General features: G+C 45.8%; 2 protein-coding genes across 9 annotated transcripts in view; one reads left to right on the forward strand and one right to left on the reverse strand.

The window, feature by feature from the left end:
* LOC146708560 (STE20-like serine/threonine-protein kinase) overlaps positions 1 to 6,761 on the forward strand; it is a 21,294-nt gene extending 14,533 nt beyond the window's left edge. For both annotated transcript variants that reach the window (XM_085460515.1, XM_085460516.1), the window contains 6 exons: positions 1,288 to 1,417; positions 2,252 to 2,376; positions 3,604 to 3,795; positions 3,875 to 4,000; positions 4,079 to 4,192; positions 4,895 to 6,761. In XM_085460515.1, the coding sequence (XP_085316641.1) occupies positions 1,288 to 1,417; positions 2,252 to 2,376; positions 3,604 to 3,795; positions 3,875 to 4,000; positions 4,079 to 4,192; positions 4,895 to 5,041 (834 nt within the window). In that variant the 3' untranslated portion in view covers positions 5,042 to 6,761. The remainder of the gene's footprint in view (positions 1 to 1,287; positions 1,418 to 2,251; positions 2,377 to 3,603; positions 3,796 to 3,874; positions 4,001 to 4,078; positions 4,193 to 4,894) is intronic.
* The window catches only part of LOC146708561 (uncharacterized), a 22,060-nt gene continuing 4,588 nt past the window's right edge, over positions 6,190 to 23,661 (reverse strand). For 3 of the 7 annotated variants that reach the window (XM_085460510.1, XM_085460509.1, XM_085460508.1), the window contains 51 exons: positions 22,879 to 23,316; positions 21,712 to 21,759; positions 21,581 to 21,634; positions 21,425 to 21,472; positions 21,196 to 21,339; positions 20,757 to 20,846; positions 19,809 to 19,883; positions 19,644 to 19,718; positions 19,472 to 19,510; positions 19,203 to 19,361; positions 18,984 to 19,055; positions 18,865 to 18,909; positions 17,328 to 17,459; positions 16,952 to 17,242; positions 16,818 to 16,868; positions 16,717 to 16,743; positions 16,615 to 16,641; positions 16,475 to 16,537; positions 16,283 to 16,387; positions 16,146 to 16,208; positions 15,986 to 16,021; positions 15,842 to 15,895; positions 15,172 to 15,243; positions 14,529 to 14,591; positions 14,377 to 14,448; positions 14,221 to 14,247; positions 14,100 to 14,135; positions 13,773 to 13,808; positions 13,562 to 13,678; positions 13,424 to 13,477; positions 13,249 to 13,332; positions 13,110 to 13,160; positions 12,928 to 12,990; positions 12,781 to 12,840; positions 12,653 to 12,679; positions 12,528 to 12,578; positions 12,354 to 12,416; positions 12,171 to 12,209; positions 10,621 to 10,752; positions 10,444 to 10,539; positions 10,219 to 10,344; positions 10,057 to 10,140; positions 9,746 to 9,892; positions 9,498 to 9,656; positions 9,208 to 9,342; positions 8,989 to 9,126; positions 8,372 to 8,509; positions 8,156 to 8,290; positions 8,001 to 8,081; positions 7,848 to 7,901; positions 6,190 to 7,038 (listed from right to left, as the gene is read on the reverse strand). In XM_085460510.1, the coding sequence (XP_085316636.1) occupies positions 6,989 to 7,038; positions 7,848 to 7,901; positions 8,001 to 8,081; positions 8,156 to 8,290; positions 8,372 to 8,509; positions 8,989 to 9,126; positions 9,208 to 9,342; positions 9,498 to 9,656; positions 9,746 to 9,892; positions 10,057 to 10,140; positions 10,219 to 10,344; positions 10,444 to 10,539; positions 10,621 to 10,752; positions 12,171 to 12,209; positions 12,354 to 12,416; positions 12,528 to 12,578; positions 12,653 to 12,679; positions 12,781 to 12,840; positions 12,928 to 12,990; positions 13,110 to 13,160; positions 13,249 to 13,332; positions 13,424 to 13,477; positions 13,562 to 13,678; positions 13,773 to 13,808; positions 14,100 to 14,135; positions 14,221 to 14,247; positions 14,377 to 14,448; positions 14,529 to 14,591; positions 15,172 to 15,243; positions 15,842 to 15,895; positions 15,986 to 16,021; positions 16,146 to 16,208; positions 16,283 to 16,387; positions 16,475 to 16,537; positions 16,615 to 16,641; positions 16,717 to 16,743; positions 16,818 to 16,868; positions 16,952 to 17,242; positions 17,328 to 17,459; positions 18,865 to 18,909; positions 18,984 to 19,055; positions 19,203 to 19,361; positions 19,472 to 19,510; positions 19,644 to 19,718; positions 19,809 to 19,883; positions 20,757 to 20,846; positions 21,196 to 21,339; positions 21,425 to 21,472; positions 21,581 to 21,634; positions 21,712 to 21,759; positions 22,879 to 23,316 (4,526 nt within the window). In that variant the 3' untranslated portion in view covers positions 6,190 to 6,988. Of the gene's footprint in view, positions 7,039 to 7,847; positions 7,902 to 8,000; positions 8,082 to 8,155; positions 8,291 to 8,371; positions 8,510 to 8,988; positions 9,127 to 9,207; positions 9,343 to 9,497; positions 9,657 to 9,745; positions 9,893 to 10,056; positions 10,141 to 10,218; positions 10,345 to 10,443; positions 10,540 to 10,620; positions 10,753 to 11,541; positions 11,659 to 12,170; positions 12,210 to 12,353; positions 12,417 to 12,527; positions 12,579 to 12,652; positions 12,680 to 12,780; positions 12,841 to 12,927; positions 12,991 to 13,109; positions 13,161 to 13,248; positions 13,333 to 13,423; positions 13,478 to 13,561; positions 13,679 to 13,772; positions 13,809 to 14,099; positions 14,136 to 14,220; positions 14,248 to 14,376; positions 14,449 to 14,528; positions 14,592 to 15,171; positions 15,244 to 15,841; positions 15,896 to 15,985; positions 16,022 to 16,145; positions 16,209 to 16,282; positions 16,388 to 16,474; positions 16,538 to 16,614; positions 16,642 to 16,716; positions 16,744 to 16,817; positions 16,869 to 16,951; positions 17,243 to 17,327; positions 17,460 to 18,864; positions 18,910 to 18,983; positions 19,056 to 19,202; positions 19,362 to 19,471; positions 19,511 to 19,643; positions 19,719 to 19,808; positions 19,884 to 20,756; positions 20,847 to 21,195; positions 21,340 to 21,424; positions 21,473 to 21,580; positions 21,635 to 21,711; positions 21,760 to 22,878; positions 23,317 to 23,661 lie in introns of all 7 variants that reach the window. The other 4 variants (XM_085460514.1, XM_085460511.1, XM_085460513.1 and 1 more) reach the window with 4 other exon arrangements.

Consider the following 23,661-nt stretch of genomic DNA (forward strand, 5'->3'; position numbering starts at 1 on the left):
GCCGAAACATCAGAATCAGCGAGCTGTCGGCTTTCAGCCCCGAGCGTGTCCGTGCCGTCGGGTGAGGAAGTCACATCTCACTGATCCTGATCCGTCGGCGGCTCTGCATTTTGTCTGTGCAGAATCCGTGTTCCTGCTCTCATTTACTGTTTTAGCTGTTTGGTGAAATTTTGTGAGGTTTAACCTGAGATTCTGGCGTTTCAGGCAAAATTATTTATATTGAAAAATCGATTCAGGATTTTAATGAATCGATTTCACGTTATCCAAGCTAGAATCGATTTAATCGATAATCAAAACCACCCCTAGTGGAAAGGTCCAGTTTAGTGACTCCAGTTAGCAAAGCAGACAATCGTCAGCACCAGCCAGACGTGGCAGCTCTGTGTCTTTCAGAGCAGGACGAAGAAGAGCTACTCGAAGTTGTGTAACAGCAGAGAAACGAACTCTAACTGGAAACACGAAAAACTAGACTTCAGGGAAAAAACAGCTGGAAGCGATTATGTGATGTGCACGTAAAAGTATCATACACAGGAAACGGCGCTAACAAGCCCTTCTTTCATCTCGATCAGAATTAAAACTTCACATAATTATTTTATTCGTTTAGAGCGAGCAAACTGGAACAAACACATGAAATAAAATCACTCTGGTGTCATTGCTCAAAATGAAATGCAGTCCACTGTATGGATAAAGACATAAATATGTCTGCTCTGTTTTCTTTAAGAGCAGCTCATTTTCAAACGTTTGTGTGTCACCGTGCTGGAGTCAAAGATCATCTCCTCTCTGTTCACCGGGCCAAGTAGGTCAGATTAATGTGACAGGCAGGTGAAATGTCCTCTAAGGACAGCTGCAAGTGTCTGGTTCATCGGTTCAAACCACACTTAGCCTGTGACAGAGACACACACGTGCGGTGTATTTATATCCTTGTGGGGACATCTCATTGACATAATGCTTTCCCTGGCCGCTGACCCTAACCATTAAAAATGAATGCCCGACCCCTACCCTGACCCTGACCCTACACCTAACCATAACCTCATTGTAACCCTGACACTAAAAGGCCTTCAAACTTGTGAGGCTCGAGGGCTGTTTGTCCCCACAACTATAGTAAAATACCAATTTTTGGTCCCAATGAAGATGTTAATACCCGTCCACACACACACACACACACACACACACACACACACACACACTGTCATGTGTGAATGTGAAGTTCCCTATTTAAGTCGTCCAGGGCGTTTGGATGATGATCACATGATCTGTGATTTGCTGACATTTCTAATCTGGCTCATCCAGGAACAGGAGTTTCTGCAGAAGCAGCAGCAGGACCTGGACAGCGCCCTGAAGAAGATCATCCAGCAGCACAAACACGAGCTCGCCACCATCGAGAGAGACTGCCTCAACCACAAGCAGCAGCTGCTCCGAGGTAAACGTTCGGAGACAGATCACCATCTAAGGATGGACTTTAAAACGGAAAAACAGTTTTAGTCTTTTCCAACGCGGTCTGCTTGTCTGAGTCATGTGCACAGTGTTAAATTCGTCCCACCCGCAACAAATACTTCCTGTTTTATGATGATAAGCACAACTAAACGTAGTACTTAAACTTAACTAAGCAGATTACGTCTGGGTTTGAGTTCCCAGATGGTTTGGATTTCCGTGATAACTGCAGAAATCACTCGTATGGCTGAGCCTTGAAGGTCTCACTGCGACCATAAGCTGCACCCCCCCCCCCCAACAGTGTTTTTCTAGTTTTTATGACTGTTTATAAAATAAACCCGACTCAAGAAAGATGAATGTTAGTATTATATAACAAAGAGCATTCCTCCCCTGAGATGGTTCCTGCTGTGCCGACACTGTAAACCGCACTCAGACTGATGTTAGCAGCTGTTTTCACCTCAGAACATAAAAACTGAGGTTTCTGACCATCACCCCTTCCAGTCGGAGCGAGGTGGACGGCTGGCCGTTGGCACAGACTGGGACTTAATCCCATGATTAATATTCCAGGAGCGGCACAAATAACACTTCTCAGAAATGCAGGTCACGGGAGGCTGCAGCTGTGCTTCAGGAGCTCAGGACGAGCTCCGGCTGGCAGCAGAGGTCAAATGTGAACCGTCATTAGTAAAGTTAACGCTGAGGTCTGGAGCCTTTTTCTCTAAGAAGGACAGATCTGGAGCTGCTTATGTAGTGAAGACGTTCAGCCTGTGAACGCTTCCTCTGTGCACTGCTTCAGCTTTGTCTTTTGATCTGTGTCTGCGTACAGCACGGGAGGCCGCCATGTGGGAGCTGGAAGAGCGCCATCTGCAGGAGAAACACCAGCTGCTCAAACAGCAGCTCAAAGACCAGTACTTCATGCAGAGGCATCAGCTGCTGAAGAGACACGAGAAGGTACGGCGTGGATGCTGCTGCTGGTTCAGTTTGTTAGGTGACCTCAGACGTGCACGGAGAAACATCGTCCACCTTAAAAGGACGAAAATCTGTCAGGTTCTCCTGATTGAGTCACTTTTTAGTTATTTGATGTTTTTTCATTTAGGTCGAGAAGCTAAAGTGTTTGACTCGAGCTTTGTGTAAGAAAAACTGATGATTTAACACCGTTATTAGGAAAAAGGAATAAAGGAGGACAGATGCTTCCTGGGGCTAGTCAGGCTCGTCTTGTGGGGGTAACCTCCGCCTTCACTGGACGTTTGCATCAAACCCACACGACAGATTTACTAACCAAAGTCATCCATCCATTCTCTTCCGCTTATCTTGTCAGGGTCACGGAGGGGTGGAGCCTGTCCAGCTGTCTTAGTGCGAGAGGCAGGGTCACCAGTCTGTCACAGGGCTCACGCACACAGACAAACATTTGTACTTATGGGCAATTTAGAGTCACCAGTTAACCTAACCCCACTAACTCCACACACAAAGACCTCAGTCTGATGGTGGGATTGAAGGACCCTCGTGCTAACCACTGTGCCACTGTAACCACAGCCGGTCCTTCAGCTTGTTCTCGAACCCCGAGACTTTTACTTCTACTCGGATCCCGTTGATTCTCTTTTAGTCGATACGAGCTGCATCTAAGGTCAAGGTCCAATTTGTTTATATAGCACATTTCAAACAGCCGATGCTGCACAAAGTGCTTAACAATATGAAAATGGCATTAACGTGTGAGGCTCTATCACCACGAGATTTGAGAGTAGTCCGTGGGATGGACAGGATGAAGAGCGAGTCAGTTTAACACTGCGCTCCCTTAGAGACTAAATGTCCAGCTTCTGAAATTCTGCTGAAGGTCACAACAAAACTTCACAGACACCGAGTGGCTCTTCCCACTAAATCCAGTGATTTCTAAACTCTGGCCTTTTGAACACATCAAATCCTCTGAACATCCTGTTCAGCTCTGTTAGAAGCTGAGTCGCTGGAGTGAGTGTAGGATTGTTCTTGAGCCAACTGCTGACGTCCTGCTGAACCCGTCGTGACTTTATCCAGCCTGTTCCTCTCTTCTCTTTGTGCTTCCTCTCAAACTTTTCCAGCCAACTTTACTGAAAGATGCACAAAACTCTGTCGTCTTTCTTGTTGCTACGTTTTATTCTATCTGAATGAAAACCCTCATGAATGTGTTTCACGTCGACCGTACAGGAGATGGAGCAGATGCAGCGCTACAACCAGCGTCTGATCGAGGAGATGAAGAACAAGCAGACGCAGGAGAAAGCCCGACTGCCCAAGATCCAGCGCAGCGAAGCCAAAACCCGCATGGCCATGTTCAAGAAGAGCCTCCGCATCACCGGAGCCATCATCAGCCCCGAGCAGGAGAGGGAGAAGGTCAAACAGGTGAGCCGCCGCCTTCAGCTCGGAGAGTGAAACGTTCCCTCAAAGAATTCCAGCCTTTAGTCAATAATCGCGTCTCCAGTTCGCAGCTCAGGAAGAGAAGAGGCAGAAGAACGAGCGGCTGCACCAACAGCAGAAGCACGAAAACCAGATGAGAGACCTGCAGCTCCAGTGTGACGCCAACATCCGCGAGCTGCAGCAGCTGCAGGTCAGCTCCGGTAACCACGCCAAAGTCCCGTTTGACAAAAGACTGCAGTAAAATAACGTAACTCTGTTTTTGCTTCAGAACGAGAAGTGCCACCTGCTGATCGAACACGAGACCCAGAAGCTGAAGGAGCTGGACGAGGAGCACAGCCTGGAGCTGAAGGAGTGGAGGGAGAAACTGCGACCCAGGAAGAAGGTAACAAAACAAAACTGAAACAAAAGGTTTTCTGGTGAACCGTTTGAACCTTCTGGGGTGGCGACATCACGGGCGATACGAGGAAAATCTAATATCGCAGTATTTTATTTGGCTATATCCTGATCCATGATATATATCATGAGCTGCTGCAGCTCGTATCACAGCTGGTTTACTCAAAGGTTTCTTTGGTGTGACGTTCACGTGCTGAGTTTAAAACACTCTTCATGTTGCAGTGCATGACTTTTCAGCCTCTGGAATAAATACTTGGCTCTGCTGCCTTTTGTGGCAACAGTTTTACGGCATGCTTTTCAAATGATTGCATTTTGTTCGACATCTGAAATCCAAACGACTCCTGATGTCGCCATGTTTGTCCCTGTGTGGAAGGATAAACACTGGGTAGAGCATTTTCCGGTCGGGAGAAACAAAACTCAGTGAATTCTGTGCAGACAGCTTAATATTTGCATGGCAACCTATTCTCAATATTTACAATGACGTCATTTTAACCATCGTTCGTGGAAAAACTTGCGATGCGTCGATTCGATATATCGCCCAGCCCTACACGTAACGTCTAACAATGTGTTTAGGAAAGATTTAAAGGTGTGGACTGTGCGTCGTATCACCTCAGTCAGGTGACCCCACAGTTTACCTGAGGCTCATTACACGAAGGAAACTGAAGCATTTCCATGTGTGTGTGCTCTGCAGGCGCTGGAGGAGGAGTTCGCCAGGAAGCTGCAGGAACAGGAAGTGTTCTTCAAGATGAGCGGCGAGTCGGAGTGCCTTAATCCCTCCACCCAGACCCGCATCTCCAAGTTCTATCCGATCCCCAGCGTCCAGTCCACCGGCTTCTAGAGGACACGACGTCTGCACACACACGGACAAACGAACGGACGCACCGACGGAGACGGTGAAGACGGAGCCGTGCTGCCTTTGACCTTTGACCTCTGTTTTCTATCAGGATCCATTTGAAGGAGAGTTCGTGTGAAGTGCTCAGTCCAACCTTCCTGAAGTATTTTTCTAAACAGTGCAGTGCCTGCAGAGTCTCTGCATTTAAATTCAATTAGTTCCCAATTTTATTTGCTGCTCGACGTTTTTCCCATTTAGATTTTTGCACAAAGGAAATGATGAAAACTAGTTTCACCACTAAATCTGAATAAATAAGATCAGTAAGCATCACTTTTAAGTGATGATGAAGGAGAATGTATTGCAGATAAAAGAGGAGCCTCCTGTCGAAGGGCTGATGACGTTTGATGAACTCGTACATATCTGTGTGCTAGAACCTTAGCTCGTGATCTGATGCATGACTTTAATGCAGCGTTTAGGAACTTTTACTGCAGGTTTTTCTTCAGAATGCCTTCAGTCTTGAGCTCAAGACTATTAGTTGTTTAGGAACAAACCCTGTGAGGAGGGTGGAGACTGTTAGGAAGTCACTGTGGTGACAGGTGGAAAGCATTTACCCGTCAGCCGGGTCATTTTCCTTGTTGTTGTTTGTAGGAATGATATTCAGGGATAAAGAAGGAATACAAGCTGCAGTTTTTAAGACAAATAACCGGACGATGATGTGACAGGGCGATCTGATTTTAGGGTTAGAGCGAGCTTCCCTTCAGAGTCATCTCCTCGTGTTGCTCTGGATTATTTCTGCTCGTTTTAAAACGTTGATGGAAATCCCGTTTCCCCACAAACACTTCTGCTTCACACAGATTTGACTTTCACGTTCTCGCCTGTTTCTCAAATTATTTTCTTCCACATTCAGTGTTCGTCTCTCCTCCGCTATTGAGTTATTGAAGGATGCTTTCACAGAGCTCACCACCTGTCGTCCTCGGCAGGTTTGTTGATGGAGGCGCTTCACACAGGCACAGTGATACAAAGTGACTGCCACTGCTGTAGAAAATAGTCCCGAGGTGCACGAGGAGATGATCTCAACTGAGAGATCGGTCAAACCAAGTCACATGACTCCTTCACACCTCATATTTGCCTCGTCTGTATTTTTGCTGCCACACGCAGCTCAGCAGGTTCGGACTGTAACACTGTTTTAGCGACTAGCCTTAATGCTACAGACGTGGAGACCCTGCATACCTGTTGCGACTGCCTTTGAAGGAATTCTGAAGCTTATTAACAGTTATTGAGGAGGTGGGACGGCTCTTTATTAAAAAATGCACAACATGAGCTTTTTGCAGTTTTTTTATTATTATTATTATTAAATCTGATGTAATGTTATAAAAAAATTGGACCTGACTGGTTTAGGCCATCTCCTCCTCTGATTGGTTCATTTGATCATCTCATCTTCTTTGATTGGCTGTTATTAGTTAGTCAAAGGTGTTTCATATCATATGTACAAAAAAACTAAACTCGGTGAAGGAGTGCTGTGCACCTTTTACAAAACGGCCTCAGCAGTTATTTATGTACGAAAGCTGATCGTCCACCACAAACAGTTACAAAATTCTGGTTCTTAACTTCTGAATGTTGACTATAAAACAAACAAACAAAAACATCACATTTTATAACATGTATAGTTTTTAGAAGGCCTGTAGTGCTGATTTTCATTTTCATGTAAATAAACTTTTCTCTCTAACATTGTGCTGTTTCGTTCTTTATATGGATCCCAAGACTTGAACCACAAACTCCAAAAAACATAAAATACTCGTTGGTCTGATGAGTAAAAAATGAAATGGTAAAGGTACCACTGAACACCGTCACAGATGACATGATTCAATACGACGTCCCTGATTTCATGTGTTTCATGTTCAAAACACATTTACAGTTAAAACACCAGCGAAACTACTTTCAGCAGCTCAGGCGTCAAACACCAGCATTCCTCCTCCTCCTTTTACTCGTCACTGCGAATTCTCCTGAAACAGCAGAAAACCTTCAGTTACGTTTTTTACTGTAAAGTCACTGAAAGAAAATCGTTCCCACAAAAACATTTCAGTCAAAATTCTGCGTTTTTCACAGACTGTGGAAAGAAAAACAAACAGTTCTGGGTGTAGAGGTTTAGACATCTGCTTGTCTAGCAAAAGGTCGCTGGCGTTATTCCAGCAGGAGACACAAATGCCTTCGAGGTTGAGTCAGGAAAGTCTGCTGACTCAAACATGAAGCGTGTTGAGCCTGCATTCTCTCAAACGACCAGCAGGGGCCGACTCGTCTAGCTGCAAACAATCAGCCTCCAGAGAAGAAAAGTTCAGCTACCACTGAAATGCCAAATAAGCTGCATTAAAAAGCATGTTTGTGGCTTTTTGTTATGTTAGAGTACCAACCAGTGGCTGATGAAGGCTATGCTGAACATTTACACACAGCTTATTGCTGCAGAAGCAAAGGTTCGCAGTAATGACTGCATTCAGTGAACATTGTTACCAGTTTGACAGTTTGTTACCCCGAGGGCGTGTCGAGTCCCGCCCTTTCTCAGACTCCTCCCTCACTGACAGCCGTCAGCTCGAGGCTTCATATCAGGGCTTTACTGCATTACCATGCTGCCTACGTCCTGTTTGCTCACTTTGATGAGCTGTTTAGTTGCGTTTAAGAGAAGTGAGCACTTTGCCAGCTTTGGTGAAGTAGCTACAGAAATGTCAACAACATCAGAAGAGTCTGGATGGATGAACAGCACAACAGGCCAGAGGAAAACCTTTTACTGTTCTTTTAAACTCCCACGAGCAACACTGACCTCTGTCCCCTTTTGGGCCTCTGTAAACGTCATGTCCAGGAAGGCCTCGCTCACCTGTGTCCACACACACAAAAAACACATCTTAAGATTATAAACCGATGCGTTAAATGTTCTGACACTACCAATGAAGTCCACGATTTCCTTTTACTGCACCTCTCTCTCCTTTCAGTCCTGGAAATCCCCTCTCCCCCTTCTGGCCTGGTCTCCCAGGTGGTCCCACGATGGCTCCATGACCTGTGGAGAACACACTCGGTGGTTAAAACACATCCACATTCTGCTGTACCATGCTGCTGCTATATGTTCTTTACTTTTTATATATTCCACTAAATCAGAAACGTTGGTGTCAGAACCAAACAGTCTGCTGTAACCTGGTGGACCCGGAGGTCCCGGTGGCCCCGGGGGTCCCTGGATGACACGTTCAGTGTCACGGAGGAGACCACGAGCTGCAAACAGACCGAGAAGAAGTGTTAACCAGCAGTCCTTTCAGACGTGCTTTACTTTGGCCCGATAGGACAGTCACTCACATTTGATGTATTCCACCAGATCTGTGGCGTTTCCATGGGAATGAAGCCAGTGGCTGTATCCTGGATGTCCTGGGGGTCCTGGAGGGCCTTGAAAGACATGTCTGTACTCCCTCATAATGTCCCGCACTACACCATGAGCTGCAGATCAAAGGAAACAGGGTGATACAAATGTCACGATTTAAGAGTGTTTAGCATTGTTTATTTAAAAAACGTCCAGCAGGGGGCAGCACCTCTGGATACAAAACAAAGCCTCACACATTAAACTAGCATTTTAAAGCTTCAACACAAGAGTCCACAAATCCGCCAGTAGTATCACAGTGGACACACCATTGTTTATGGGCTGTCTGTATCTCCCGAGGTAGAGCAGCTCATCTACTAATCAAGTTGGTGGTTTGATCCCAGTCTGCATGCCAAATATCCGTGGGAATGATATTAACCCCATGTTGCTCTCTGATGCATCCATTAGAGTGTGAATGTTAGATATAAGTGTTGTATTAAGTACTTTGAGTGATCAGAGTAGAAAAAAGTATATAAGAACAGTCCATTTACCATTTTATATACATAACCGTGCACTTCAGTGTCAGTTATAAAGGAAACCAAAGGTCAGGTTGACTTACATTTTAAGTATTCCACCACATCCATGACATTTTGTTGGGAACTAACCAATCGGGCCTCTCCAGGCATTCCTGGAGGTCCTGGAGGTCCTTGAACCACACGCTCAGAGTGGCTCATGGCATCATGGAGCAGACCGTGGGCTGCATGATTTAAGAAAATGTGTTTAAACAGATTCAGTCTGAAGTCAATCATATTTTTTATAAAGCGTGGCGGCCACCTACATTTGATGTAATCAGTTACTTTGAGAGCCATACTGGAGTAGTCGTCAGGCAAACCTGGCTCTCCCTTGTGTCCTGGGGGTCCAGGAGGACCTGGTGGACCAGGAATTCCAAACATGGCGGCACTCGCATCATCACCTGGAGGAAAACACAGCACAGTCTAAGTTCATTAAACTGTAGCCTCTTCTCTACCCACGAGTCTCTGTAACAGCTGTCACCATCTATTCCCCACAAAGACGTAGAACCAAAGAATATCTGGATTTTAAATGGGCGAAGCATTGCTTTAAACTCACTCTTGGTATATTCTTGTAGTTCAGCTTTGAGTGTGTCTCTGTTGAGATGGTCAGCAAAAGTAACCAACCCACTGATTGGTCCAGGGGGTCCCTCAGGTCCAGGGGGTCCCTCAGGTCCAGGGGGTCCGGGTGGGCCTGGAGGACCTTTGAAAGCAACATCTGTAGGAGGGCAGTGGAGAAGAGGACCAACAGTGAGACGCAGTTTCTCTCTTTGAGAAGGTGGAGTGAAAGATTTCTGTCAAACTCACTTTGCAGGTAGTCACGAATGTCTGAGCTGATGTATTTAAAAAATCCAGGTGGACCAGGTGGACCTTCCGGGCCAGGTGGACCTTGTGAGCCAGGGATACCCGGGGGACCAGGAGGCCCCTGAGGGCCAACTAAAGTCTGATACCCATCTAGTTGGATAATATATTTATTGGATTAATAATGGTACTAAATCACGGTGAACTTGAGGTATCTTAAAGTCGACCCACTCAGCTGGGTTCTGGCTGTGGGTCAACATTGTTTCACCCAGACCAAACCATCTGGTCTAACTGCAGAGATTTGTGATGCTTCTTACCTGGTAAAAAGTTTCCAGGAAAACCAGGAGCTCCAGGTGGTCCGGGAGGTCCAGGAGGTCCAGGGACAGCAAGCGCCTCCCTCTCTGCAGAGAGACCAGGATTATAGTCAGACACAACAGAGGACCTTTTTGGTAGGTCGCCTGTAAGACTGTCACACCTACCAGACATCAAACTCAGGACACGTTCAGCCACCTCCTGTGTGTTAAAGCTGTAGCTGCCATAGCCTGGAGCTCCTGGAGGTCCCTGTGGACCCGGAGGACCAGCAATGTATCGCCTCACGTCCTCTCCTGGAAACAAATGATAGGATTCATCACTTTTAGATTCTCATGAAACAATTTTGAATTTCTTTCATTGTAGCAGATGTTGCCTGTGTAGCAGAGACTTACTCTGTAAGAGGCTGATCATGTCACTGAGAGAGACGGAGCCAGGAGGACCCGGAGGACCAGGAGGGCCTGGGGTCCCATCATAACCTCTGCCTGAACCTGAAACAGCAACAGTTACGGACCTTCACTCACACGTCTTGTGTACCATCCTGTGGAGCATTATCATGTGATTGACCATACTGTGGATGTAGGCCATGACTCTGCTGGCGACATCATCAACCAGCCTGTCCACTGCATGTCCAGGTGTGCCTGGTGCCCCCGGAGGCCCAGGAGGCCCAGGAGGTCCAACGAAGTACTCTCTGATGCCACCACCTGATGTCAAAGCACATTTATTCAACATTTATTCAACTTTTCGCAGCACCTCCCAGTGTTCAGGTGATGCTCATGAGGGGGCGACAAGTCCAAGATCGTGGATTGGAAAATATTTAAACTCAAAGAATAACAAAGTGGACACATGACAACTGACAGCTGATGGTACAACTTTTCATGTCTTGGTCTTTAAAGAATTATTTTTTAATTATTGCTGCATCCTTTTTAGTTGCACGATGTTTTGTGCCATCTTAAAATGTGATTCAAGTATATGTACCAAATTGGAATTTGACAAATACTTCCAATTTTCCCAACTTTGTGGCTGATTTATGTTAGCTGTGATGGATGAGGACATTAAAAAAAGGAAAAATCTAAACCCTAACATCTGCGAGGCTTGGCCCGAAGATCATCTATCCCAGTTTTATCCCAACTGTGACCTTTGAATTTTTCTTTAATCCCGAATTTCATTTCATTGGATGCTTTAAAATCAACACGATCCAAGGATTCCAAGTTTCGTCATTTGTATAAAGCAGTTCAAAATTACATGCATAAACACAAGTCCAATTCTAGCCCATAGGTGGCGCTGGAGTGCTTGAGGCGCAGATGTGAAGCTTGGTGGAAAAAAAAACCACACACAAAAAAACAAAATCAGGAACTTTTTGCCAAATTTGTTAATGTTTTAGTGTCTGCCATGGACTCCAGAGGGAGCTTCAAAGAAGAAGAATTTGATGGAGATGTATAAGAAAAGGGAGAAGCAGCGTGCCTGCGCAGCTTTGCCAGTGCACAGCTTACTCTTAAGGAATTCTGCAATGCACGGGGTCAAACCAAGTGATCCCGATCCAGGACAATCTCTTCCAGGTGGACCGGGCGGTCCAGGTAGGCCTGGGGGGCAAGGATTGAGCAAGCTACCTGGTGCGATAACACGAATTCCCAGAATGTCATTTACATGCAGACAATAAGCTCAAATATCAGTTTAAAAATATTTGCTAATGACAAGAACATCCACATCTTCAAACGCTGGCCGCGCAGTGACACCGACTTCTATACAGCCACAAGTTGTATAGTGTGCTGAACACTTTACAACCACAGGAGTCGCCCCCTGTTGGTTGTTCAAAGGAAAGCATGTTTGAAACAGTTTAAGTAACATTTCTAATAATCTAACACTGTCAAACTCACACTGGGAAGGCTTTAAAGAAAGAAAAAGGATCAAACTAGATACAGAGCAACTAATGCCCGAGGGTTCGGAAAATTTGGGTTTGGTGTGCTAGCAGCAGCTAATCAGGCAGAGACGAATAGGCTGTAAATGAAGGCTTTCCTTTAATTATTCTACACCACCCTGGGACAAATTACTTCCAATAATGTAAAACTGTGAGACTTTGAAGATACATCACAGATATAGCATATGTGAGGGATGACTTTACCTGCGGAGACTCCTGGAGGTCCTGGATCTCCCGTAACACCTGTGAAAGGAAACATAAATCAAATTAAAGTAAATTAGAGCCTTTTCTGAGTTGGAAGCACACGGACAGAAAGAAGAACCAATGTGCAAACATGAAAAGATAATGTCGGAAAGCTCAATAAGCTCAGAAATGATTTGAATTTACCTTTAGGTCCCGGTGGCCCGTCTGGACCTGGTGGGCCTTGAGTTCCAGGCTGACCTGGGAAACCTGCAATGAAAACCATTCATATCCAATCATAGCTCGACTGTTTGTTACTGACCCCAGAAATACCTCAGGGGCACCTGAACACATTGAGACAGTAAAAGGTTCCTGACATACCAACACCTGGGTCTCCAGGGCTTCCTGGAAGGCCTGGTTGTCCTGGTTCACCTGGAAGAGCCACCATTACATTTAGACTGTCTGTGAAAACCTGGAGTTTCTAAAGTACGACGCAGTTTCCTCACCTTGGTACCCTTGTGGTCCTGGGTCACCTAAGACGAAAGAATTATAGAAAACATTCAAACTTCAACACTGGCCAGTTAATTTTCAAAAATATTCAATCGTCAATATTCATCTGGTCCTCTGCACCTACCCTGTGACCCTTTCTGCCCCGGGGGTCCTGGAGGTCCGGGTGGTCCAGCAAAGAAGGTTTCTGAGATACAAAGTAAAGTGCACCAAATGTCATGCAAAGACACCAGAAGACAGTGTGTTTGTGTGAAATTAGTTTTCTTTTACCAACCTGATGTCGGCACAAAGCTCCCAGGTGCTCCTTTCTCGCCAGGAGGTCCAGGTTCGCCGATACCTGTGAGGACACAGATCGGTTTAAGATGGAGAAAAATATTCTGATGCTGCCAAAATCATCTTTTATGCTGATCATCTATTTATTTATCTTTGTGTCCGTGGAGAAGAATACTTATTTACCTGGCTCTCCAGGAGGACCTCTGGGTCCTGGGGGACCCTCTTTAGACTCACCTGAATGAAAGTAACATTTGCATAATCGCGAGTTTAATTTAAGCCACAATGTTTGACATATTTGTGTTACATATAGCTCTAAACGTACCAGGAGGACCCTGAGGACCAGGTACTCCAGGAGGTCCTGGAGGTCCTTGTGGACCACGAGATCCAACCACTGAGGAAGTGTCTGCTAGGTAAGAAAACACCGAGGACGTGTTAATATAATATGTTTTTGCTGAAACCAGTAGTGGATTTGGTGAAACTAAAGCTGTACCGCTCACCTGGCTCCCCCTTCTGCCCCCTCTCTCCCTTTTCTCCTCGCTCTCCCTTAGATCCTAAATGATTTTATCACAGGAAAAAATCAGTCCACATTTTTATTCCATCCAGATGCTTCGCATTGGACAAGATGGCAGATTTACCTGGTTGTCCTGGGATACCAGCAGGGCCAATTGGACCCGACAGACCAGGTGATCCAGCAGGACCTGGAGGTCCAGCTGGTCCTGGAGGTCCAGGGATGGCCACAGTATCAGAGCCAACTATACACAAAAAGATAAACCAAAACCAAGTAAAGCTTTTCAAGCCCAAAAATGAACGACATGTAGCGAGTGTAACAAATCCTGCTGTTCTTACCTGGAGAAACGACTTTACCAGGTGTTCCTGGTTCACCTGAAACACAGCGTTAGGCTTCATCAAGCACCTATGCAGTCTAGACATATATCAACGCCTCCACCAGCTTTTGAGAAAACCACTCTTTAGTGTTTCATACATTTTAATAAGTAAACAGTATTTATTAATGTCTTTGAGTTTTTTAGGGGAACTTTGGCTCCAGTTTTGTTCATCAGCGTAGCCTCACATGCTTTAAGGTTAAGAGCTCCAGATCTTCTGCCCTGTTGGTCCAAACTTTTTTCATTTTCATAGGAAATAAATAAACTGACTAGAAAGAAAAGACGACCTCACCTTTACCACCAGGCTGGCCTGGGATTCCTGCAATACCTGAACAACAGATGACAAAAGCAAAACATGATCATTTAAATATGTACATTTGAATCTGTACCTTAGTTTTTGTATATTATCATACCTGGGGGTCCCTGCAGCCCAGGGGGGCCTGAGGAAAAAAGTGTTATTGTAAGGCGTGAGAGAGATTGAGGTTTTTATCTCAGGTTAGTCAGATAACATTAAACCGAACATGTAACCAGTAGCAGCAGAGGACTTTTGGTGGACAGGCATTTGATACCTGGGGGACCGGCATCTCCAGGAACTCCAGGTGGTCCTCTGGCACCAGGAAGTCCTACTGAACCTGGGTCACCTACAGTTTATACACAGATGTTTTATACCATTTACAACACTGTGTTCTGTAGTTATTCAGTGTTTGTCCAAACTTCTCACCTGCAATTCCTTTAGATCCCTTTAATCCTGGAGGTCCTTGAGGTCCAGGCTGTCCGGGTTCACCTAAAAATAAAGGGTTGAGGTTTGAAGATGACATTTTTAAGTCTCACTAGTTATTTCTTGCTTCGTCTTGTAATAGAATAACCTCAACCCAACATACATATGTACTGCTAGCCTGCATTGGCTGACAACGTGGCGCGTCCTTACACACTTTTGGTAACTTTTATCTCTACAAGCCAAACATGGCGAAATATCAGCATTCAAAATGACTGTATTTCAGTTATTGTTAAAGATGCAGAGTGAATCTGGGAGGGGCTAAAATCTAAAACTAAACTGCCCCCTTCTGCCGACAGAGTCTTTTTACCCTTTAGCTGTAAAAGGTTGATGGGATTGTCAGCCTGCCAGCAGGCGGGCATTGTGGAGACCAGAGTTTGTGAAAACGATAACTAGAGAGGTCTGAATCCTGGTGACCTTGACCTCAAGGTCAGAGGTCAATGTGCCTGATAATCTCGTAGGATTTTCAAATATTTAATATTAGTTATGTGCTGGTGGCCACAGCAGAGAGGCCATGTGAGTGAACTCTTCATGTGCAACAGAAGGACTGCGTGGCCTTTGTGGATCACAGACGTGTGCTGAGACACACCTGCCGGTCCACGTGGTCCCCTCTCTCCGTGGTCTCCTTTGGTTCCCGGCAGCCCAGGTGTTCCTCGCTCCCCTGCGTCACAGACAGTGGAAGAAGGTGGGGTGATCAGAGAGTTGTACAAAGTGGATAAAAGCTTATCCGTTCAGCAACTCAGTGCATTCAGGTACATGGACATGAGCTGCTGAAGATCAAACGGAGCACCAGAAGTGAGGAAAAAAGGGGATTCGAGTGATTTGGATCATGCCAGGGCTGATTGATAGGAAGGCACCAACTCAGAGAACTGCTCGTTAAAACTGAGCTATGCATGAACGCACAACAATCGGATCAAAGCTTCAGGCTGCTGGTGGTGATGTAGCCGTGTGGGGATATTTTCTGGGCACCTTAGTACCAGCTGAGCTCGCCACAGTGTAGCTGAGTATTGTTACTGAGCCTTTATGACCATAGCACCTGCATGGTGCTATCATCTTAACATGGACCAATATGTTAGTGAGACAAAGGATTTAAGCAGCAAAAAGGAGTCCAGCCAGGTATGAGCAAGGTGTATCTAATAAAGTGGCCACTGAATGTACACACGGTCTATGGATTTTGGGTAATATTGTCACAACACACTTAGAAGTGTCAGCATCCCAGTTTATACACAAGTCTAAAAAACCGAAGAGAAAGCGTCTACCTTTGGTTCCTGGAAGCCCCGCCTCCCCCTGGAATCCCTTTGATCCAGGAGCACCTGGATACATTTTGACAGATTTAATGAAGAAAAGACCGTTGGTCGACACAAATCAACACTTTTAATATAGATGTGAAACTGAGTCTTTACCAGGACTTCCTGCGGCACCCGGCTCTCCTGTGGCACCTAAAGCAGACAAGAAAAACATGCTTGTAGCTGCTAATTAGCATTTAACCTAAAACCTGCTAAATAACATTTTGATTCTTTGAATCTAAACTATCTGGTCTGATCATCACAAGCTTAACTTTACCTTTTGGACCTGCAGGTCCAGCAATACCAGCGGGACCCGGTCGTCCTGGCTCACCCTGGAATCCTTTCAAAGCCAAAATACAATCAGTAAATCCTCTCATGTATTTAGCTCGCTGACTTACTTGTATAGTTTCAAACCTCTGTCTCCTTTGGCTCCAAAGCCAGGTGATCCAGGTTCTCCTCGAGGGCCCACCGGTCCTTCCCGACCCCTCTGACCTTGTGGTCCCTCAGCACCTGGTTCACCTGAGCAAAGAAGAGGAGGAGTCAGGGCTTTTTTTCCTTTTAGTGTTGTCTTTACAAAAGTTATTAAATATTAATTATTAAATATACCTGCACTTCCCTTTGGTCCCCTTGGTCCTTCCAAACCTGGGTGCCCAATCTGCCCAGGAAGACCTAAAGCAGACAGACATCAAAGAAGAGGTTTGTCGGCTCACCGGGGAGGAAACAAACACATTAGTTCTGAGGCTTACCTGGAGGGCCAGACGTTCCTATATCACCTGCAACAAAACAAGTGTCAGCAGCTAGTTGCACATATTACACCGTTATTATGTGTAGCTAGAAGTACTCCTCACCTTTTTGTCCTAATGGCCCTGGGTCACCTGTAATGCAGAAGCCGAGACGATAAATACAAACAAAACATGAATTTCTAAACGATTTTTAAATGATTTCAAACCTTTAGGTCCCGGCTCTCCTCTCTCTCCTTTCAGTGAGTATGCCAGAGTTTCTAAACCCAAATAAAGTTTTCAGTATTTGTTAAATGTCCAGAAATGGTTGAAGACAGCTGATTGGTGCGTTACATTTTCACACCTCTTACAGATCCTGAGCGGAGCTCATCCCTGACCAGCTGCTGTATGAGTCTTTCCAGGGTGGCCCTGTCCTGGACCAGGCTGTTTCCCGTGCCTCCGCCTTTGCCAGCACCATCCAGGTTGAGCCCGTTGTCGGAGTCGATGAGGGTTGAAGCGGCGTTCTTCTCGATGTATGTGGATTCCACCCGCTCGGAGATTTTGTTGCCAGAAGACGTCAAGTGACTGACTGACGCGGATCTGGTGATGGCTTCCAGAACGTCCACGCGGCCTTTCAGGCGTCTGACTTCTTCACCTGTGAGACAAGACGCAGGCTGGCAGGTAAACCTGTGCAGATCACTCTCACAGACCCCTGTGATGGTGAAGTCTTTCCATCTTACCCAAAGCAATGAGTCCAAAAAGGACACTGAAGAGGAGCAACAGGCTGAGCAGGAGGCCCAGGAGCCACTGCCACCAGCTGCAGCAGGAGCACAAGCCAAAACTGGACTGTTTCATGTCTTTTATATGGATGTCTGAGAAATAAACAGATTCATGTTGTTTAGTCATATTGGATCTATTTTTACATACAAGATAAAAATAAACCTGCATTCTTCTTTAACGGCCAGCAGGGGGCGACTGTTGCAAAAATGAGCCAGATTTTTACAAAAGTCCGGTTTCGTGATTTCAATTCAAATCAGTTTTATTTATACAGAAAGAAATCACAACAACAGTTGCCTCAAGGTGCTTTTATTGTAAGGCAGACCCTACAATCATACCATCATGCAGCCCCGATCAAAAGTTTAAGATCGTAACAAGGTTCCAAGTAGAGCTTCAACGTGCAACAAGAGGAAATGAGAGCGAGAAAAAACTTTTTTTCTAGCCATTTATTAAAAACAGCGTTTAAACTGAAACAGGCTGTTTTACACCTGTAAAACCTGTAAACCCCCCAAAACAGAAATCAAACATGAACTCAGTCATGAGCAGCTCCACTGTTATTGATGATCACTTCAAACATTCGTTGTGGCTTCTTGATTCAAGCGTTTCCATGAGGTGAGGGGGAACAGACGGCTGCACAAACACATCTACTGTCTGGAACTGTTGTCCATTTCTGTAAACCTCCCCTGCCATCCATCCTGAAAGTTCTCAGTTGGATTTAGATCAGAGGAACACGCAGGATGGTCCAAGAGAGTGATGTTATTCTCCTGTGGGCACCGTGACCCTGCTGCTGCAGTTCAACAACCCGACCATGTTCTAAAAGCTAACGTTTGTTTGGCTTTGCCACCAGAACGTCACGGCAGTGTGACTACCTGACCGAAAATGACAATGAATCCACATTTTGCAACAGCCTGTTTCAGTTTAAGCGTTATTTTCAATAAATCGCTCAGAAAATGTTTTGCGTCACTCCCATTTCTTCTTGTTGGATGTTGAAGCTCTACCTGCAACCTTGTTAAGATCCAACCGTGCAAAATATGATTTTTCTCATTTTTCAAGTGGTCCCCGCTGGCGACAGCGGGAAGGAAAAACTCCCTTTTAAGAGGAAGAAACCTCACCCAGGCTCAGGGAGGGGCGGGGCCATCTGCTACGACCGTTTGAGGTGAGGGGATGAAGACAGGACAAAGGTTTGCTCACATGTGAGCGTGATTCCTGAGAGTCTGAGAGCCTGCAGGCTTCACTGTTCAGCTCAAGAGGCTGCTGCTCACGACGTTAAAGCTGCTGTTTAGTTGATACGATTTTTCCTTTTGGCTTATTTATTAAAACATAATTAATCAACTTCAGATGGCCTAGGAGACCTCCACACAGACCCAGGCTAGCAGTTCCCAGTGCACATGTAAAGTGTTTCGCTTTGTAGCTAACAGCTGACGATGTGTGGGTAACATCACACCCTAAATATGTCAGAATATCTAAATCTGCAGGAGTTTATTAAGACTGTTAACATACCTGCATAGGTGGCTTTGTCTTTAGTCCCAGCTTTCAGGGTCGAAGCTACGGCAGAAACAGAGATGACATTAATAAGTGCAAACCTGGCGTATAACCTGTGTGACAGTTATCCGGCCTACATTCTGTTGCTCTGTCCACTGTGCTGAAGGATTTCAGTTTCTCAGTCTTCAGGGTGTCATCAGAGAACAAAGCTGCAACACATCAATGACCCCTGATCAAGAAGCAGATCTTCAGGACCATTAAAGTAATAATATATCTACAAGAGCCAAACACAGCTGTGCTCTAGACCTTCAAATTTAACTCCAAATAATAAAGCTCAGATTTTCAGTTTGTGTTACCGGGTAAACTGGCAGGTGCAGCAGACATGAACTGCTTCCCGGTGTCTTTGACCACGACGAGCCGCTCTGTCGGCTTGATTGGAGCGTTCTCCTTCTCCGTGAGCACAAACTTAAAGTCTTTCCCCGAGGCCTCGTCACCGGTGGGGCTGCTGGGTCTCACTGTCAGACACAGACAGCGGGACATTCGTGTCAGTGATGACCTGTGCCTAATTAAACATCTTAAATCTTTTTCATAGCCAGCAGCTGGAGCGTTATCTTCATGTCCTCACCTGTGCTCGTTCCAGACACGTTCTTCTGCACGCCGTAAACTGTGAGGAGACAGGAACACGTCCTCATTAAACAGGGAGAGGGCAAAGCTGTGAGCTAATGTGTGCGGGTGCTTTTTAGTGTCACGTCTAGGAGGTGAAGTGGGACAGACTGGATAAAGGATCAGTGCTTCACCTATGTGTGTGTTGGCTGCAGTGGGAGAAAAGGCAGTGGGAGTGGTCAGGTTATTCTGCACGCCGTACACTGGAGCTGAAACAGAGTCAAACAGCGTCGTTATCCGGTGACAGCGTGAAGCTCAGCATTGAACGCTGCGCTGTGACACGGCAGGAAAAGGCTCACCGGAGCTGCCGTTCTGCGCCGGAGACGGGCCGCCGCTCACAGACGGAGAGCCGAGTGTCAGGTTGTTCTGAGCTCCTGTACGTGACAGAACAGCCGCATTAGTCTTATCATCATTATCTGCCACCGACGGCAAAGAAAAGGCTTCAGAGGCCTGCACGGGTCTACAGCAGAAACATGCAGTGCAGGGCGAACTGAGGGAGAACATCACAGGACTCTGTTACTGCCAGAGGAAACGATGATACCTCCGTTCATCTATAGCAGGGACACGCATGCAGCATGTAACATATGCAGTGTTTTAATGCCCAGCAGCTTTATCTATCCATGTCTTCAGTAAACAAAGGTTTACAAAGGGTTGCTGTGGCTTATTTTTCCCTTTGTTGTCTTTGTTTCCTTGCATCACAGTATTGTGGTTAAAATCATCTTCATCATCTTCCTTTATAGGTTTGTAAAGTCTTCAGCGTTTTCTTTTTGTTTGAGGTGAATTTAAAATGACGTCTCTGAATATGTTCAATATTTAAGACGATTTTATATTAAAACATTTATAAAATAAAAACAAGCTTTTATAGATTTTTCTTTTCAGAAACTGCCCCACGGTTTGTTTATAAACAGTGTTTACACAAACATTGTTTTTTATTAAAGGAAACGGTGAAACTTTTCGTCTTTCTTCACCAAAGTAAACGAACCTTTTCTCTATGCTGCTGTGCTACAAACACAGATCAGATCTGAAGCTTAAGTTGAACCTTGCGACCTGTCTGCATCACCACGGTAACGAGCTGATCTGGAGCAGGATTTTGAAATTGTGCGGATTCATGTTTATTTTTATTTACTGTTGCTGAAGGAAAACAGCAGAGGATCCATACAGAGCGTGAAGCAGAAAGTTTGGCCTAACAAACAAAGTTCGCGACCTCCATCCTCTCTGAGGCAAACACAAACCCTCCTGTCACCGACCTGGCTGGTAGAGGCTGCTCAGGTTGCTGTGGTTGGGGTTGCACATGTAGCTGCTCACAGACGAGCCACTCCACAGGCTGCCGTACTGATCTAAGAGGGAAGAAAGAGGAGATATTCATCCACTCACCTCCTCCTCACATGGCAGACATGTTTGGGCCTAACTGGGCCTCCTTTCAGCCCTCATTGCTCAGTCGCAGCTCTGACAAAGGTTGCATGGACTCGATGTGATCTCGATGTCACACCTGACAAATATAAGCTGGACCTGTTGGTTGAGTCCAGCAGTTAGATGCATCCTGGATCAATCCTCTCAATCCAGGATGGTTGTTGCCCGTCTAAAGCGTTTGTGTAGAGGTGGGCAACTCCTGAGGTCCACCTCTGCATCATCTCAGAGTTTAAATTGCTACACGAGTGACATGTGAGGCCTTTAAAGTGACCAAACCTGCACCGGAGCTGTCAGGCAGGGTCCTCGGGTCCACGCTGGCCTTCTTGGGGATGGGCAGCGTGTTGTTAGGGGACTGGGTGGGGCTGATGCCGGTGGAGCGGTTTCCTCTCAGCAGGCGCTTCACGTCGTCCAGCTCCGTCCCTGAAGCACAGGAACCAGTGTATTTGGACCAAACTGATGGATGAATGCTTTACGGTCTGGATGTGTGATGGAGGGCGATACTCACAGCTTCCTGTAGGAGAAGCGCTCTGCAGCCGGACTCTGATCTCACTCTCTGAAAGCAACCCGAACTAATCAGTTGACCTTTAACCTGATACCTTTAGATTAAAACAAAACGGTGTCGTGCTTCATTTTTATTGATCATGTGGTTTCAGCGTGTCACCTCGGCTCTGAGCTCTCCCTCTAGTGACAGAAGTGGATGGTGCGCTTGAACTGCCTGTAAAAACACAACGTCCAAAAATCTGTTATAGTGCACGTGTAAACTTTTAATCTGAAATTCAAGCATAAACTCACCATAATCCTTCCTGTTGTACTCTGGAGAGGAGTTTGGACTCGAGCTCTCTGAAACATAAAATTAAAGAACTAATTATTAGAAAGCTGGACATCCTGTTCCACAGGGGGCGCTATCGAGACCGTCCAGCATGAACGAGAACCTGAAGAGTCCAAACATAGATATTTTATATTCTTTTGTTTTCCTGGAAATGTCCATCATGGTTCAGTAGACGTGTTTTAGACAATAGTTGAAGCTCAGTTTCTTCTTTACAGTTTGAGCTGATGTAAACTCGTTTCTGTGAGTGAAGGTCATCGCAGCAGCCCGAGCAGCAGAGGGAGCTGCATCACCACAACCAGCCGTGGAAGCTTCTGCTGGGCTTTAACTACAACTATGAATACAGAAACACCGACACTGCAGTTCCTCAAATGGCCACTTGAGGCCTCCGGTCTCGATGGAGGTTCCAGGTTTCCGAACAAGCTTAGAGGTTCAGTTTTTTTACCTCTAACATCTGGATACTGACGTGCTAATCGATGTCTGGTCGACTTCAGCTGCATATTTTTAATCTAACTGATGCAATAGCATCTAAATATACTCACTTCATGCTTGCAGTGAACAAAATGCTCTGCCAATGACTTATTTCAGCTGGACAAACAATTAATATGTTCACGAAGATAAAATAAAAAGTCTTCGGAGCTTAAAGAGAAAGTGACCGGACGTCTTTGAGTTTGTTGAAGATGTTTCACCTCTAACCCGAGAAGCTCGTTCGGTTAGAATAAATGTGATAGTTTGATTCTTTCTAGTAGATGATGTAAACAATTATTTTAGCTGTTTAGCTTCATTGACTCGAGGATTAGCCTGCCAGCGCCCCCTGCTGCAACTCAGACCAAACTGCAGCCAGTTAATGTGTGAAGGTTGAACCTTCGATGATTCAGGCTGTTTATGACTTTAGCTGATTTCTGTGATTTTTTATTAAAAACATTAATTTCATTAAAGTGATTTAACATGTTTACTACGACTCGTCATGTTTTCTACAGGAACTGGTCGATTCCTGAAAAATGTCTGCTTTTACTTTTTTGGCGCTGATTGTAATTTGCTGGTTCTGATTCCATAATTAAGCATCTTATTTTTTCACGTCTCTCAGTAACATAAAGCTGGCTTATTACTGCTTATTGACCTTTGACCCTCACCGTCAAAGGCCTCTGACAGCGCTGCAGCCATGGTGGTGATGCTCTTCCTCTCCTTTGAAGCAGGTGAAGAAGTGAACACGGAGGAGGAGGAGGAGGAGCCCCTCTTCGCCTCCCCTGATCTTCCTGAGCTGTAGCCGGGTTTGTTCACGGTGGAAACTGTCACAGCGCCCAAACCTCCGTCCCTTTTCGCCCCCTCTCTGCCACCGCTTCCTGCACTGTAGGACATGTTTGAGGAGCCGGCAGCAGCCCTGGACTCTTCACCCGACGCCTCCCAAGCCTCTGAAACCAGAGACCCTCCGCCTGAAGATGCAGCAGAGGAAGCTCCTACAGAGGTGGTGCTGATTCCCTTGCTGGATGTGGTCACTCCAGAGCCTCCTGGTGCAGCTCCACCACCTGACCCACTGACACCCAGTGATGGACCACCTGAAGGCAAAGAGACTGCAGACAAACAGCTTAGTTAAAACCAAATGAATATTTTTCCTTCTTTAATCTTTGTTTTTCTTGTCATCGGTTCAGTAATTTATCAAACTGTCTGCCTGCCGCGACCGAGCCAGGCGAGGACTGCAAGACCGAACTGGCAGAGTTCATATTTGACCTTTAATTTAAAAAAAGAAGAAAAGTAACAACATTCCTCAGATGATCCTCCGCTTGCCTCTCTGTGTCTCAGCATGCTTTATGACTGTGAGCCCTGCAGCCTCAGGTGTGACTTATGCCAGGCACACAGCAGGTGCTGCCCACAGTCGTCTCCATTTCTATTATCAATGATAAGCTGTCAGCTGCCAG

The sequence above is a fragment of the Copadichromis virginalis genome, linkage group LG6 (genome assembly GCF_057382275.1).
Source record: "Copadichromis virginalis isolate Kocher_CV1m ecotype Utaka linkage group LG6, C_Virginalis_male_GT1.1, whole genome shotgun sequence".
Classification (NCBI taxonomy): Eukaryota; Metazoa; Chordata; class Actinopteri; order Cichliformes; family Cichlidae; genus Copadichromis; species Copadichromis virginalis.